Raw genomic sequence first — 11,690 nt, forward strand, 5'->3', positions numbered from 1 at the left:
CCAATATGGATGTGTGATTCTACATCGAGTTGGCTTGGTCGACTCCGAGTTGTATTGTTGAGGGATGTGTTGATTCGATTGTTATTGAGCTTATTGGCGATCTGGGGAGATCTATGAGTTACCTTTCCGTGTTGCGAGGTGTTGGGACTTGTTGGTTATAGGCACATGTGGTGCGATTTTATTGGGGTCTCTCAGTGGAATTCGAGCGGGAAGAGTATTGGGTATTGCTCGGCGGATGGCGTATCGGTTGTGTCCTTTCGGGTTGGTGTAATGTTAAGTCAATTTCTTCGCCGTGGTTTTGATGATTTGCTTTTGGTTCCAGACATCAAATTGCGCGTGGTTGTCGATTTGAGCATAGTGACTTGAGGTGTTTCATGTGGACCAGTGTTTGGATGAGGTCGCGCATTGGAGCGAAGTTATGCGGAGGTATGATCCTTCGGGTAGATTCGTATGTTCTGGTTCTACGAGGTATGATGGGTTCTCAACATTGTGTTGTGGTGGTACTGGTGAGCTTGCGGTACAGCTCTCTCAATTGAGTCAATTTTCATGATTTGATTACGTTTGGATTGTTGCTTATTGGTGTGCGGATTGCACGAGTTGTGGCTTTATATGGTATTGATGTGTCATGTCACCAAAGTAGTTGTGTTGGATTAGATGAGATATTTGGGATCTATAATGAATACAAACATATTCGATTTCAGCATATTGGAAAGATAATATCGATGTTCGACTTAGAAATTTGCTAAGGTCTTTGCCAAACAAGAAATGGCTTCTCGACTGGTTGATCTGATGAATGGTTATGACCTTCTACATGTTTCATTTATCATTGCCAGTATACGGAAGTGTTGGAATGAGGTTTTATTTGATAAGAGATTTATTATCGATATTCGGTTATTTTGAGCAACTGCTGTGATTAGAAGTTATCGCTAAGAGAGTTTGAGCTATGTGGTGTATCATGTAATTGCATTTGAGGCTGCAGGTATGGTTTGTTACAGCTTGTTCAGACTTATTCAAAGTATAGATGTGAGATTCTGATCTTTTAGATGATTTCAGAAGTGGAAAGGTGGTTCTAAAATTTGTGGGCTAGGTTGGATTGTGAAATTTCAGTTACATTGTGTTATCAGACCTATAAGAGATAGGGTGACGTGGGATCACCCTCGAGTATGTGTATGGTAAGGTTACACAACGATTTGATGGTCTTTGGAACAACTCTGGGCATGTTCGAGGGCAAACATATGTTTAAGTGGGGGAGGATGTAATGACCCGACCGGTCGTTTTTGAGATTTTGCACTTCACTCACCAGTTCTCGGGCATGACTAGCCCCGTGTGATGTATTATGACTTATGTAAATCGTCGGTTTTGGTTTTCAGGGTAATCGAAATGGATTTGGAAGAGCAGTTCTCAGTTTGAAGCTTAAAATTTGAAAGGTTTGACCAAGTTTTGACTTGTTAGTATATGATCTCGGATCTGAATTTTTATGATTTGGTTAGCTCCGTTAGGTGATTTGGGACTTAGGAGCGTGATCGGAATGTGTTTTGGAGGTCCGGAGTAGATTTAGGCTTAAATTGGCGAAATTGGAACTTTGGTGTTTTCCGATCGATAGGCGAAATTTTGCTATAGGGGTCGGAATAGAATTCCGGAAGTTGGAGTAGGTCCGTTGTGTCATTTGTGATGTGTGTGCAAAATTTTAGGTATTTCGGACGAGGTTTGGTAGACTTTTTGTTCGAAAGCGGAATTTGGAAGTTTTTGAAATTCTTAGGCTTGAATCCGATGATGATTTGGTGTTTTGATTTTATTTTGAGTGTTCCGAGGGTTGGAACAAGTTTGAATGATGTTATGGGATATGTTGGCATGTTTGGTTGAGGTCCTGAGGGCCTCGGGTGAGTTTCGGGTGGTTGAACGGATCATTTCATGTTGGAAATGTTGCAGATTTTGCTGGTTTTTGTTGCAGAGATTTTTGTTCATCGCATTCGCAAAGGGTGTTTTCTGTGATGATGATTTTGTTCTATGCGTTCGCGATGGAGAGGACGCGAACGCGAAGGTGAAGGCAGCATGTGCATCGTAGATGCATGATTGGGGTCGCGTTCGCAAAGAGGAGTGAGGTCGCTGGGCACCCCAGACCCTTGTTCTATGCGTTCGCGTGATTAGTATCTCGTTCGCGAAAGTCTTAACTAACGAAGCATCCCGTTCACATGGCAGCGTTCGCGTCCGCAAAGGGAAAAGTGGAGAGGCAGTGCAATTTGGTCTACGCGAACGTGAGGGGACGGTCGCGTTCGCAAAGAAGGAAATTTTACCTGGGGCAGAATGTTTAAATTGGGTTTCGCGATTTTTGGTCTATTTTCTCCATTGCTTAGCGATATTTGGAGCTTTTGAGAAGGATTAAAGTTGGAATCGAAGGGAAACACTTGGAGGTAAGATTTTTGAACTCAATACTCGATCCTATGTTGATTCTTACTTGTTTAAGCATGAAATTTGTGAAATTTAAAGCCTAAAATTGGGGAATTAGGGCTTGAAATTGGAGAGTGTAAATTGGGGATTTGAGAGGCCATTTGAGGTCCGATTTTGATGGTTTTGGTATGTATGGACTCGTGGGAGGATAATGATTCTATTAATGTAATTTTTATCGAATTTCGAGACGTGGGACCGGGGGCCGGGTTTGGCAAATTTCGGGATTTTTGATGTAAATTGGTTATTTTCGAGCGAACTTTGTTCCCTTAGCATATTTTGATGTCATAAATCTGTTTTTGGATAGATTTGGAGCATTTAGAGGCCGAGTCGAGAGGCAAAGGCATTGCGGGCTAGAGTTTGGACCGGGTTGAGGTAAGTAATGATTGTAAATGTCTCCTGAGGTATGAAACCCTGGATTTCACATCGTTGTGCTTCTTTGAGGTGACTCACACGCTAGATGACGAGCGTGGGGTCGTGCATCATTGGGGATTGTGACTTAGTTCGTCCCGTATGAATGTTTAACCCTGTATTTGATTGAAAACTGTTTTCTATCATCATGTTTTGGGCTGAATACCATATTTGGGCCTCATGCCAACTGTTTTGAACCCTTAGAGGATTTTTACTACTATTCCTCACTATTTTGACTTCATATTTTTACTCAGTCATGCTGTATACTGTTTTTATAACTCAGCCATGTTTACTCCATTTTGACATTTTTAAACGATATTGTGGGCTGAGAATCATGTTTTACTGTGCCCGAGTGACTTTTTAGAGATTTTTGACTGAGTGAGGCCGATGGCCTATGTTGTGAGGTTATTTTGGGATCGGGCTGCACGCCGCAGCAGTATTGTACTGATTTATGATTATGAGGTCGAGGGCCTGATTTGTTACGCCATGAGGTGACTTGTTATAAGGCCGAGTGCCTATTTGATTATGCCACGAGATGATTTGATATTGCGCTTGGGCTGTAAGGAGCCCCTCCCGGAGTCTGCACACCCTCAGTGAGCGCGGGTACCTAGTATGAGTGATATGATGTAGCCCGAGGGGCTGTTATTATTTCATATTATTGCCCGAGGGGCTATTCTTGATCCATGTTTTGCCCGAGGGGCGGTGCTTGATTCATGTTATGCTCGAAGGGCTGATTACGAGTGATTGTGAGGTAGCCCGAGGGGCTGGTTCTGTTGATATTATGCCCGAAGGGCGATTTATGGTACATGTTTTGCCCGAGGGGCTGTCTACGTTTTCTATCATTTTCACTCACTGTTTTATCACTCGTTTGAAACTATTGAAAGTTGTTTTCAAAGGTTTTTACTGAAACTGAGCTTGATTTATGAAGTAAATGATTTCTGTACTGTGTTGGAAATGTCCTGCATTTGTTGTAGCGTGTTGATGTGGCTTACATGTTTTCTTACTGCTCAGCTTTCATTTTTTATTACTTACTCAGTTAGCGTACTCACATTACTCCCTGCACCTTGTGTGCAGATTCAAGTATTTCTGAACCCGGTAGCGGGTGTTGATTGCTCAGTGGCAGAGTCATTGGAGTTAGCAAGGAAGTTGCCACTACTCTTCTCCCTCTTGTATTCCTTAAATTGTTTAGTATATTTTCAGACCTTAATAGATGCTCGTGACTTGTGACACCCCGATATCAGGCTTGTGTATTTATTCTGCGCTGTTCAATTAGACTTACATTATGAGATATTTGGATTAATTAAAAGCTTAAAAATGATTTATATTGATTAATGGTTAATTTGTGAGTTGTGTCGGCTGGCCTAGTTTCACGATAGGTACCATCACGATCGGGTCGGTTTTAGGGTCGTGACAACATCTTAATTTACCACCGTGCTATGGTTGGTTGGGAAGACATGCATTTACCACCGGGCTACGGTCGGTCGGGCAGTTACCACTGGTTGGGCAGTTATGTATCATTATTGAACATCGGTTGGGCAGTCATACATTTACCACCGAGCGACGGTCGATCGGACAGTTACCACTGATCAGTTGGGCAGCCATGCATCATACGATATGGATAATAGAAATACTCTCAAAGAGAAGCATTATTTATGTAAGTATAATAAGTATGCATATACAAAGACACTTCAGATATTCAGGTTGATTCTTATATGTCTTTAATTAATGTTGACTTATTGTTATGTCAGTTCTGCCTTACATATTCAGTACATTATTCGTACTGACATCCTTTTGTTGGGGATGTTGCATTTATGCCTGCAGGTATAGATAATCAATTTGATGAGCCCTCATTGTAAACAAGATTGGCATTCAGCGAAGGATCGGTAAGACTCCACCTAATTCGGAGTGCAGCCGAGTCTATGAATCATTTTGTTAGAGTTTTGCTACAGACTTATGGGTAGGCCGATACCCTGTCCCATTTGATGTCAAATAATCTTAAAGGATTTGTAGACAGAGGTTCATTTTGTACAGTATGTCAGAGGCCTTTACGGCTCATATGTACTCATGTTTTAAGAACGATGGTTCATTGATACAATGTTTGCCCACTTAGAGTTATACATTATGAGTTGCGGCCATGTTGGCCCATGATAGTTATAGAAGAAAAACAAATAAGTTATAGAGTGATTCGCTCGGGCTAGTATGTCACCGGGTGCCAACCATGCCACCCTAGGTTAGGGCATGACACAACACAAGGTAAGTGATTCACACTTATTATAAGTTAAATACATGGTTTGTATAAGGATTTAAACATAGAAATTAGCAGAAATTATGGGGTTTTGGTAGAAAACCTAGAATTGGTTATTTTGGTATTTTGACCACGAATTTGAGCATGGAATTGGAAATAAATTATATATTTGAGTTCGTGAGATTATGGGTAAAGTTATCTTCGAAAATTTTCAAAATCCGGGTATGTGGGCCTGAAGGTGATTTTATCGACTTTTTGAACGATGTTGGAAATGGTTGTAAATTTAATTGTTATGAGTGTTAGAGTATATTTTCATTGGTTTGCATATTTACTGACTAGTTTTGGAGCGTTGGGAATCGGTTGGAGTTGTTGGAAAGGCTTGGGAGCCGGTTATGGAATTTCGGCGCGAGGTAAGTCTCTTGTCTAACCCTATGAAGGGGAAATTACCCCTAGGTATTGTAAATTGATGTGTGCTACTTGTTGTGGGGGCTACGTTCACACGAGGTGATGAGAACCCGTACGTAGCTACATTCATGTTATTGTCCGGGTAGGCTTAGGTTCACATCATGCTATAGCTGTACTATTTGAGCAGTCTCTTGCCTATTAAATTCCTCTATTTTACATTACTACTTGAGACTAGACTTGCTATTGTAGAGACTTCACGAGTTCATGATTAGTCACCGAATAATTTTACTCCTCTTACGACATGTTTCCGTGATATATATGTTTCATTGAAAGGTTTTTGTTAAAGATATTACAATATTTTCACATTAAAGGTTTTGTTAAAGAAATTATAACTCACACGTTTATTCATGAGTAGGGTCAAGGTCCCGTTAAAGCTTCTTATTCTTATGGGATTGGGCCATTTGCCTCGACAGGATTTATGTACCACACTCTCATGGGAGCTGGCCGTTTCCTCGGCAGGTTAATAGTTGCATCTATGGTTCGTGCCTTTCGACCCTCGATAGTGCACAATTTAATTATTATGTTGGATCGGGTCGTACGCCTCGGCATTTCCTATATCATATCCTCATGGAATCGTGTATAATATTCGGCAAGAAACTAGTGTATCCGTGAGTTTTCCGGATTGAATTATGATAATATATTTGGATGAGGCCCATTGTACCTATATTGGTGCTTCGGTTAAGGAGGTAATTTCTAATGTAGAGTTTGAGTTTATTTCAAAGAGGAGGATTGTACCACGTATCTATGCTTGTTTATTGCGTTTATTTGTTGTGCCTCATATCTGCTTATCATTTCTGTACCTGATATTATTGGACCACTAGTAAGTATCTATATCGACCCCTCGTCACGACTCCTCTAGGGTTAGGCTAGATACTTACTAGGTACATGTTATTTTATGTACTCATACTACACTTGATGTACATTTTGTTGTACATGCACATGTATGTCTAGTGGCCTTGTGGGCACATCGGCGTGGTTGATACTGGGACTTAGGTAAGCTGCATCTTACATTACAATCCACAACCAGTAGAGTTTCCTTCAGAGTATTTATATTTCTCTCTCTCCTTTCCAAGTTGTATTCCAGACAGATGATGCATGTTATTTTATTTTTCCTAGTTGATACTCATGTACTTGTGAAATCAGGTTCTGGGACGATTACGGTTTATTAAATATTGAGATTGTGAAAAATATTATTATTTGCTCTGAATTTTTCCACCTTCTACTATATAATTGAAGTAATACTATGATTTCAACAATATTAAAAAGAGACCTAAATTAAGTATTTAATTGTTGGCTTGCCTGACAGCAGTGTCTGGCGCCATCACGATCTTTAATGAATTTTGGGTCGTGACAATATATTATTGTCATCTTCTACTATCTAAAAAAAAGGTATGATATTAACATTCCAAAGTCGTTCACTACAACAAATTTTCCATTATGTGTTAAGGTAAAATCATTGTATGATCAATTTCTTGCGAGCAATAGGGACTATGATGTCATCCCTAAAGATCATGAAATAGCTGAGTATATGTGAGGCTTATACATGCCTTGCGATATTTTGTGGCACACCGTTGATCATGTACTAATCCTATAGTCTTGAAGGATGAATGACATTGTATTTTAGATGTGTTGACTTTTAAGGATATGTGCATACACGTGTATGATTTCATAAGAGGAGTGGGACATGATGCTAAAATTCACGAGGCTGTCGAACCATATGTAGTGTTGATTGCTCGTTTCTTGACTAGTACAAGGTTTTACAGGAAGAGACATGATATTGATTTGACAAATAAACTCTACTGAGACAGACCACTTGCTGATCCGTTAGCTATTCACATGGTCGATGATTTGCCACAACAAAAACACGCGTATGTTAAGTTTCAATCTATTTTATTTTTTAAAATAATAATATATTATTAAAGGGTGTTGAATCCTTCTAACTTCTCTTCACTTTTTTTCAGTGATTGTGGTGTATATGTGGCATTTGTTGTCGAGTATTTTATCCATCAAAGACCAATTCCAATTGACTTTGATATATAGAAACATCGCAAATGACTTGGTACATTATTGTGGGATTATGACATAACCAAACAAGAGAATGAAGATGAAAGTAAGCCAGAGTTTTGTAAAAGAAGTTTTAGAAAAATGCTTCTGTAATATTGAAGAACAATTAGTCTTATTCTTTAGTTTAGTTATTTATTACTTTGGGATCTGTAAACACATTCGTGTTTTATTTTGTGGCTTACTATGGTACAATATTTTCAATATATTATTTATCTTTTGCAGGATAAAAGTATCTTTCGCTTTTTTTGTTAAATTAAGAAATTACTAGTATGTACCACCGGTATTTCGATATTTATGCAATTTTTTAGTTTTCTTTACTGTTTATTCTACTTTTTAAAATTTAGATGTATATATCTAAATTTTGTTGTTCATGCTCATGTCTTTCTATCATGTGAGTCAACACTCGATAGTGTGTAAATTAAGCACGACAAAAGACAAATATCGTGTATGATACATGTCAAATATTATTTCAAATATCGTGTATGATACATGTCTATACAATAATATACATGATGATTTACATGTCCTACACAACTTAATGTATTGATCTCGATCGGCAAAATTATATGATACATTTTGATATACATGAGAAAATGCAACCTCTAATAAATTAAAAATTGAATATGCAAGTGCAAAATTTAAATAACTTGAGTTGCACTTGAACTGAATAATATTTTATCATTAATAAACTTGATATATACATCAATCATTTATATTTAAGGCCTTCCTTTTATTTAAACTAATAATTCTTGTAATCTATTGGGAACAACACCAGTCAGTGGTGATTAGGTATATTTCTATATGTTCTCCTATTGTGACCCTCACATCCACATTGTCCGCATGAACTCTTTGGCCTCTTAGCTTGCGATTCTGAAACCTTCTTGTATCTCACCTTCTTAGGTATTTCAAGCATCTTATTCCCGACTGGTGGCAACACAACTTGTTATAATACCTCTGCAGGTATTGTCCATGTACTTTTATCTGGAAGAGGAATAATTGAAATGTCGTATGGTTGCAACATGTATTCATTGATGTAGTACATATAGCAGTAATCTTCACCCTCCAAGTTTTTTGACCTCAACACTGACCATGCATGTAGACATAGTATTTGATCTAACTGAAATCTTCTACAACTACATGTCCTTTCCCCAAGGCAAACAATGAACAACCTCCCATTGCCAATAACTGAATGTAAGCTTTCAGTTGATGGCCTCACCTATATTTTGTAGAAAAGCAATATTAGGCACGACTTTATGTAGCTAATACAAAAGATTAACCCAATAGATTATTAAGTGTTTATGTAGACAAATATGAATATGAAATAAGGAACACGTTATATAATATAAACATACCATCATATGTTGTGATGCATCAAGATTTTCATCCAATATAGCATTGTATTTTATGGTAAGCTTTGTAAATAATGCTTGTACAATGTTTCGATTTGTGTAGTTCCACCTCTTGATCAAAATTCGAATTTCTTCCACTAATACAGGAAGTTCCCTCGCTTGCTTAGTTGCTGAATTTAATGACTCTGCGATATTGGAAGTCATTGTCATTGTTCTGTTGACTTTTACATGTGCTCTACATCGCCTGTGACACCCAATATCAAATAAGTAATCCTTCACTCTTCCATCTTTTTGTTCCATCTCTGTCACATGGTGATTAAACTCTTGAATGGTATATGCTCTTGCTGTAGCAAAAAATATCTCTCTTAACTCTTCTTGGCTCCTCTTATATCTGTCTTTTATGTTATTCCATAGATGCCATATACAAACACAATGAGAAACTTGTGGATACACTATTAAAGTTGCCTTCGCTATGCTCTCATTCCTGTCACATACAATGCACATGCCATCTCTGTCACCGAACGCTTCTTTAAAACTTTCGAAGAACCACCTCCATGAGGCCTCATTCTCCGAATCAATAATTGCATATGCAAGTGGTAAAATCTTGCCTGTTTACAAAATATTAATTATATTTGTTCAATAAAGTGCTTATTATAAATATATGCTATTTATTAAGTGTCTAGTATATACACACATTAGTATAAAATATTTTACAATAATATGCATGCGGTGGATGGGAGGGGGGATGGAGATGAAATACCTATGGATATGTAATTAATATGCACATATATAAAATAAATATATATGTATAAATGGATATACACATAAGATGAACACATATACATATAAGAATACTCTGATATACAATGGGACACATGGATATACATGATATGATAATGAAATACAACAGAGTTTTTCTAAAACAAACCTCCAACATCTTGCGAGCAAGCTGTGAGTAAAATTCCTCTGTATGTTGCTTTAAGGAAGCTTCCATCAACCACAATAATCGGTTTGCAAAATTCCCATCCCTTAATTGATACATATAAGGCGACAAAAGCATACATGAAGTGTTCTTCATCTGATTTTCTCAAACTCACAACTGACCCGGGGTTGGAATGCATCAACATATATAAGTAGCTCGAGCTCAAAAACTTTCCATACGACTCACTTGGGTCTCCTCTCAAAAATTGAACTGCCTTTTGCTTTCATCTATTTGCTTTCTAGTAGCTTAAGTCAATACCATAATGTTTTTTCATGTCTTTCATTATGTCCTTTGCAGTGTATACTATTTTAGGATCAACATATTTATCACAGATAACTCTTCCAATTATAGGAGCAGTAGCTACATGGTATGTAAATAATCTATCCTCCACTGAATATGCGTGATCCTTACTAAATTTTCTAATCCTAAATATTTTTGACTTGTTTAGAGATGAAGACTTGAAAATCACGCGCAACAGTCATTGACTCATACCCAACAGTATCTAACAACATCCAGATTTACACAATAGTAATTTAATTTAGATAAACTATCGTGCATCGTTAATATAAAAATACACGATTGTATACAATTATTAAAGTTAGATATACATTCATACCTTGATGGTCTTGATCGATCAACCTTAAACTGAATTATTTTTTGAATAGCGTAGTTTTACAACAAAGTCATCAGTGTCTCCTTGTCCTTGTAAAGTTGGCCTTCCGTAATAGTATTATTTAGAGGATCATCTATTATTGGAGTTTCATCAAAATCTACAACTTTAGGATCAGCTATGTTATCAAACCCAACCAACTGCAGTGCATCACCGTTATGTATATCATATGTACCGGCAATTTGTAGGCAGATAGATGAATTTTTCCTGTTTCGATTAAAAACATGCATATCTTTCTCTTTCACCGTTAAACATAGTGGATATACATTAAACGCATAATTTTTCTTCTTCAACTCGATATATACACGCAATCCCATATCATTGTGTATCATCATTGGTAGTGAATTATCATCACATTTGTACTTGATTTCAAGAAAATAATTGTGGTGTCAACCATCAATTGTTTTGAAATTGTAGGAAAAAAATTACCAAATTTCATATTTGTACTAATCACCACGTCTTCAATTGAGTAATCTACAAATCGGTTGCTATCCCAGTGTCCACCGTGCTGTACCAAAATCGACAAAGTAGTCATTGAATATGTTCTTCTATATAGAGAGATTGAAAACCTTTTGTAGACAATCAGTTTGCGTCGAGAAAATAAAATCAGTACCGAAAATATTGGAACAATGCCCGAAGTGGGACGTGGCCAACTCTAGACTGCCTTAATCTTCTTGGGATCCACCTTAATACCCAACATTCCCCAAGAATGCCACAGACTCTAGCCAAAACTCACACTTGGATAAATTAGCATATAGCTTTTGTTCTCGCAATGTCTGAAGCACCACTCTCAAATGCTGCTCATGCTCCGCCAAGCTTCATGAGTAAATCAAAATGTCATCAATGAAGACAACAACAAAGGAATAAATATAAGTCCTGAACACCCGGTTCATCAAATTCATGAATTCTGCTAGGGCATTAGTCAAGCCGAAGGACATCTCCAGAAACTCATAATGGTCATATCTTGTACGGAAAGTAGTCTTCGGGACATCTGAGTCCCGAATCTTTAGTTGATGATACCCAGATCTCAAATTGATCTTACAAAATACCCTAGCATCG

At 37.7% G+C, this 11,690-nt stretch overlaps 1 protein-coding gene across 1 annotated transcript; it reads right to left on the minus strand.

Annotated features, from left to right (window-relative positions):
• Nucleotides 1-8,573: 8,573 nt before the first annotated feature.
• LOC142163090 (uncharacterized) lies at nucleotides 8,574-10,043 on the minus strand. Its single transcript, XM_075220345.1, has 3 exons — nucleotides 9,908-10,043; nucleotides 8,983-9,587; nucleotides 8,574-8,846 (listed from the first exon to the last, which is right to left on the minus strand). Exons 1-3 carry the CDS (start codon nucleotides 10,041-10,043, stop codon nucleotides 8,574-8,576), a joined length of 1,014 nt encoding a protein of 337 aa, XP_075076446.1.
• Between the last annotated feature and the right edge of the window lie 1,647 nt (nucleotides 10,044-11,690).

The sequence above is a fragment of the Nicotiana tabacum genome, chromosome 8 (assembly GCF_000715075.1).
Source record: "Nicotiana tabacum cultivar K326 chromosome 8, ASM71507v2, whole genome shotgun sequence".
NCBI lineage: Eukaryota > Viridiplantae > Streptophyta > Magnoliopsida > Solanales > Solanaceae > Nicotiana > Nicotiana tabacum.

Bases quoted from the DNA above. Each gene is read 5' to 3' on its own strand.
- LOC142163090 (XM_075220345.1), bottom strand. From the start codon at position 10,043: ATGTATGCTTTTGTCGCCTTATATGTATCAATTAAGGGATGGGAATTT. The intron at 9,588-9,907 runs GTTTGTTTTAGA...TTTTGTAAACAG, and splicing joins TTGCTCGCAAGATGTTGGAG to GCAAGATTTTACCACTTGCA. The intron at 8,847-8,982 runs GTATGTTTATAT...TACAAAATATAG, and splicing joins ATGCATCACAACATATGATG to GTGAGGCCATCAACTGAAAG.